Consider the following 5,796-nt stretch of genomic DNA (forward strand, 5'->3'; position numbering starts at 1 on the left):
CTGGGCTCTTTAATGATATTTCTGAATTCAAATTTGGATGATCTTAGGAAACAAGAAAAATATTAAATCTAACCAGTGACACAAAACCTACATTTGTTCCTAAAAATTCAATCGCTAAGTTAATAACAAGAAGAAAAGTGAAGTGATTAAACCTTCAGCTCTCCTCTTTTTCCTAATTTAGTGTCTTGTAAAGCAGAACAGCTGCTGACACAGTAAGAAAAAATCAGAAAGACTGTCTTATACTGAACTAGAGGCCCCCACACAGGGTTCTTCTCTTTTTAAAAGGCCAGTAGGGGCAGAACAGGGAGATGAAAGCTAAGGGACATAATTATTTCTGAGTTTGGGCAACCATCAGCAGGACTCTATGCCTGATATTATGCTGCTCTATCCGCAAAAACGAAGACAACCAAAAAGCTCATCTGTCCATGTTGCATTCATTTTCATTGATATACACACCTATACATCGAATATACCTACAAATGAAACACACATTATGGTAGACAAAATAATGATCCCCTCTATTGGTTCCCATGCTCTAATCCCCAGAATCTGTGAATATGTTACCTATGTGGCAAAGGAGAATTTAGATCACAAATGGAACTCAGGTTGCCAATCGGCTGACCTTAAAGTAGGGGAGGTGATCCTGGGTTGGCCAGGTGGCCCAAGGGAATCACAGAGGTCCTTAACAGTGGAAGGTTGAGGTTGAAAAGGGATCAGAGTGACAATGTGGGAAGGACTGGGTGTGCAGCTGCTGGCTTTAAGATAGACAAAGTGATCACAAGCCAGAGAGTGCAGGCAGCTTCTAGAATCTAGAAAGGGCAAGGACATAGATTCTCCCCTCGAGCCTCTGGAGAGGACAGAGCTCTGCTGACACTCTGATTTTAGCCCCGGGGGGACCCGTTTTTGGCTCCTGAACTATGAGACGGTAAGATAAATATGCATTGTTTAAGCCACTGAGTTTGTGATAATTTGTTACAGCCGTGCTAGGAAACTGAGACACAGGTGTTAAAAAGTATACAACTGATAGACTTTTCTGGCTACGAAAGTGAGACATGCACAGTACTAAAAAGCAAAAAAGCAAACATACCAAAAATGAATGGAGAAACGTAAATCCAATCCCTGTTGTTCCCACCCTGCTTCGTCACATGTAGAATGAGACTGTCTGCCTCTCAGGCCTTCAGCTGCCCACCCACAGCCACGAACTGCCATCTTTGGTGGCAGACGTGTGACAACAGATAGTAGTCTATGATCGTACAATGCAAATAGATGGCACTAGGGCCACAGTAAGAAACTGTATCTGAAACGTGGCTCTTAGATCTTGCTGAAGATAGTTTCTGTAGCATTATACATTAATTACGAAGGGTTTTAGAGTGACACTTTGGAGGGCTTGCTGCCACCTGCCCCTGTGCAGACAGGTTAGCACTGCCATAGACCCGAGCACATGGTCAAGATGAACCAATGAGCCCGGCTCAGCTCCCTCCTCCAGCCCAGCTCAGCTCCTCCCGACTGACGCCCCTGGTTTCCTTTGCTAACAATGCATTCTTGTGGCTTCATGTCAGAAACTCTAAGTTCTACGGGATTTAAGTGTCTGAGTACTCATAATTTGAGCCATTCCTCTGCAGGAATTTGGTAATATTTTCCACACACCTTATCTGTGCATAGATCAACAACAATAATATTCATATTATTATTATTTACAAAATTCAGATTTCTGTAATTCAGAAGAAGCAGAATAGTGAACTCCTCTCAAAAAGCAGGTGGACACCGGACACCAGGACATGACAGCCAATGAGGTCTCCTTCTCCTGGAGGAACAGGTGCCTTTGGCACAGAAAAGCTAGAGCCCGGATGGTTTTCAGTACCAGGGCAGTTCACAAAGAGCTGGACTGATGTGCGGACTAAGTGGCCGTAGCAATTTCAAAGACTGTTGATTTAACTGTAATTTTATTTTTTATTTTTTATTTTCGGCTTGATTGAACAAAAGTCTCCCTGCCTCTTGACTTCCGTCTCTCCCAGGGATAATTTGCACCTAAATTACAAAGTCTCTCGTAATCAAGTGAAGTACACTTAGGAGGCTACAGTTACAATCACAAAGGAATTAATGGGCTTCTCTCCTCCATGTCCCTTCCTGACTCACGCCTGTCCTTGGGCATAGCTGCTCAGACCGTGGCAGCTCTCGATTGCAGCCTCCGGGTCAGCGCTCTCCATAGAGGCGGCACTGGGGCCCGTATCACTGAATTAAGCAGATGGTCCAAGATGACTGAGGTGAAGTGGCATTTGCCTGCTATAACTGCAGATAAGATCATCATGCTGATGGGGACAGTTAGGTCAGAACCCGAACGAGGACTGGGGAAGAGCGTCGTTTCCTTTCGGTTTCTTTCCAAACAATGTCAACCCTTCGAGATGCCACAAACCAGAAATGTGGTGGACGGGCTGAGACGTGAGTTCAGGGAAAAGATGACTGGGAAGGAAAGGCCGGCGAGAATGTCAGGCAGAGTTGGGATGCAGACATTATGTCATGCCCCGGGCACGAGTCCGCGAAGACCCCACAGGGTGACTGTGAGGTCAGATCCTTCGTCTCTTAGTGTTACATCCCCAGGACCAGGTCAGTGGGCCTGGGTGATGGGGCCAACCCTATAAGCCATGGTCAGTAGCACGTGAGATATAATAAAAGTTGAACAGATCTGTCCCGGCCATCAGTTATTATCAGCCATGCCATTATTAATAAAGCCTTATCTAAGGATAAAGATTGTTTTAATCTTAAAAAAATGCACATGATGCTTCTGATTCCTCTAAGTTGATCAACATTCTTCTCTCCGCCCAGCATTCACTCACAGAAATATGAGGTTCATACTCTTATCGAAAACCAAAGGACACTTCCATTGAAAGAATCAAATGCTTTCTGTAAACCAAAAAAATGTTCCATATAAACTTACTTATTCAACTCCCTAAAAGAGACCTTGCATTTTAATAAAAACTCTCTTTGGTACAGCAAAGTGCAAAGTATCTCAACACATCCACAATCCACAGAGAAACCAAGGACCTAGACCGGGCAGCCTTCCTGATCTCACTCTCTCTGCGACAGCCACCTGCACAGGTAGAAGGCTTTTTCCCCAGCAGATGTTTCTATAACAAGGCATCTCGGAGTGATGCCACTGAAGGAGTAATGTTCAGCTAGACCTTATTTTTCGCGAAAGGGTCTCTGCTGGTCCCAGCTGAGCAAGCCAAAAGGAACAAAGCTGCTCCAAGCGAATCCCTAGAGAGATGAGAGCATCACCAAAATGTAGCTTCCTGTCTTTCTCCATCCTCAGAGCAACCTAAAACCACAGCCGTCCTCGCTCCCCCAACTTGCCAGCTGCCTTCCACACAAAGCTAAGGAACCACGTCAAGGCGAGGCTCCTTCGGGGACACAAGAAGATGCTTCGGACTCGCTTTACCTTGTTGAAGTCTTCAGAAGTTGCCCTCATTTCCTTCCATGTCTTGTTCAGGAGCTGGATACAGATGCAGAAAAACTCCTCGAAGGATCTGTCGTGGGTGAAGAACATCGGGTGGAAGTCATTGCAGGTCTCGCTGGCTGGAGGAAGGAGAAGGGAAATGAGGGAGGAAGTTCGCAAAGTGCAAAGGACAGCCACTTGTGTGTGCTCCAGAGAGAGGTGACGGGAGGCAAATTTGGCTCAGGCCATGGTGGAAAAAAAGGCATTTTGATAAAACGACCTAAGGGTAGTCCCCCCTGTGCAACGTGGAAGTTTAATGTCAGATACTCAGACCCACCCTTAGGCACATATTTTGGCTGAAGGAAGTCAGCTGCTAACCCAACAGAGAGGGCCCTCGTGGCTTTGTTCAGGATCGCTGGTGCTGAGCGTGAGCGCCGGACCTGCCTTCTACACCCTGCAAAGGCTGTGCCAACGGCCCTGCCCCTTACGGCTCCTCCATCACCCTAATTGCCCTTTTCCCAACAGAGTAACTGGAAGAGGATGAGGCTTCCTGAATACACGAGTAATTGCAACTTCGATGATTTCTCCAGGGAGCTCTGTTCCCTCTTAAGGCATGATCAGGGGACATTTGAGACCATTCACCATCTGATGCCATTAACCATTTGTTTTACATTCCCGGACACAGATGGCTGGAGGTTAAAGCAATCCAAGTGGCTTCGGGGCCGCCACGGGCGCAGTCCTGGGCTGAGGCGTGGGGCCAGCCGATGGCCTCTGAGCCCCCGCTGCAGAGCTCCCTTGGGTCAGACCTGTCTCCTTCCCGCCCTCCTCTCGGCCCTTGGTCAAGCTGACACTTTTACAGCCCTCGCACATACATCTCCTTGGATCTCCACAATGCCTCGTACTGCTCACGACATGGACGAGGACCCTGGAGGCCCAGGGAGTGGCTTCATGACCCCCTCCCCCAAAGAACAATACCTTAAGTTTTGTTTAATGTAAGCTGGTAAGTACAATGAAGGGGTTTCTGTTTTAGTTGGCATCTCTTTAAAGACCAATTAGTCTTCAAGGCCCCAAATGGTGGAATTTAAAAGGCCCGGGAGCCCAGGAGAGAAGGCGGGGGCGGGGTGAGATTGGGGTTACCCCAGAACTTCCATACTTGGGGGGAGTCCTGGTGCTGCCATGTTTTTGAAACTGAATTCCACTTAGAATCCTCCGGTGCAGGCAAATGAACCCTGATCAAACCTCGGGGGCCCGCACTGCTCGGGCAGGCCACACTAACCTGCACTAACCTATTCTATCTTCATCCTTTACAAATGCAGTGAGTTCCTGACCTCCGAAATAATTCAAAACAACAACACAGTGGTGCACGTTTGTGTAGCTCACACATTCTGAAGGTGCAGCCCCACATGAGTACTGTTTTCTCCCACACGGGGCAAGGGCACACGCTAGCAGCAAGCACTGTCACATAGAAAGGGCTGGGGTCTGGGGGCCGAAGATATAGGTTCAAGTTCAGCCCGCGACTATCAGGAGCAAGTCACTTTCTCTCTCTGAGCCTTGACTGTCTCAACTGAACAACGGAAGTGAATCCCGTCTGCCTTCGCCAAAGGCCTTGGAGGGGATCAGATGACACGATTCAGGGGAAAGAGCTCTGACAGGACAGACGCTGATGCAGATATGGAGAGAGGGGGTGGGTGACTCTGAAAGTTGCCCCAGCATATTATTTCCGGGAACACTGGTTATTTTTTGATCCCCACTCACCCCCCATTCCTAGTCAAGCCTGTTCTCATCTCAGAAATTAGAGGCAAGGACATATACATCACCCCACCCCCAGCCCGTGTGACCGGCAAAGAGATGGTGAAAGTCAAGTTCTGACCCGAGACACAAAGGAATCTGGAATGTAAGCACAGGTGGGCCACGTGTGCAGCTCTGAGCAACTGGCCGTGAGCACCGAAGCCGATGAAATCCGCAAGTGCGCACGCACTTTTTTGGGCCCGGTGGGATTATACGTGCACTTTATGCCCTAGTTAAAGTTTCTATGGGCTTACTGGAGCTGAGGTTGCCGGATAAACCCAAGCCGACGAGCCCTGCTCTCGCTTGGGTGAACAGGGAGGGGAGAAACACCACTAATAATAGAGGACGTTTGTCGGGTGCCTATAATACACCACGGGCTCTACAGCATTATTCTCCCAACAAGCCGGGGGGCGGGCATCATGCCTATCCCCCATTCTACACACGAGGAAGGTGAACCTTGGAGAAATTCAACCTTCCGCTCTGAGCTTTCTTCAGGTGGCCCGACATGAGTATTCGAGAACCACAGCTCACTTGGCCAGCGGCGGGCTTCTTGCCTTAGCTGATATCAAGAGCTC

General features: G+C 48.2%; 1 protein-coding gene across 1 annotated transcript in view; it reads right to left on the reverse strand.

Moving 5' to 3' along the window:
• Positions 1 to 5,796, reverse strand: part of ELMO1 (engulfment and cell motility 1) — a 495,575-nt gene that overhangs the window by 147,400 nt on the left and 342,379 nt on the right. The window contains exon 16 of the mRNA XM_011362520.2: positions 3,437 to 3,573. Coding sequence (XP_011360822.1) covers positions 3,437 to 3,573 — 137 coding nt within the window. The remainder of the gene's footprint in view (positions 1 to 3,436; positions 3,574 to 5,796) is intronic.

Source organism: Pteropus vampyrus, unplaced genomic scaffold (assembly GCF_000151845.1).
Source record: "Pteropus vampyrus isolate Shadow unplaced genomic scaffold, Pvam_2.0 Scaffold75, whole genome shotgun sequence".
Lineage (NCBI taxonomy): Eukaryota > Metazoa > Chordata > Mammalia > Chiroptera > Pteropodidae > Pteropus > Pteropus vampyrus.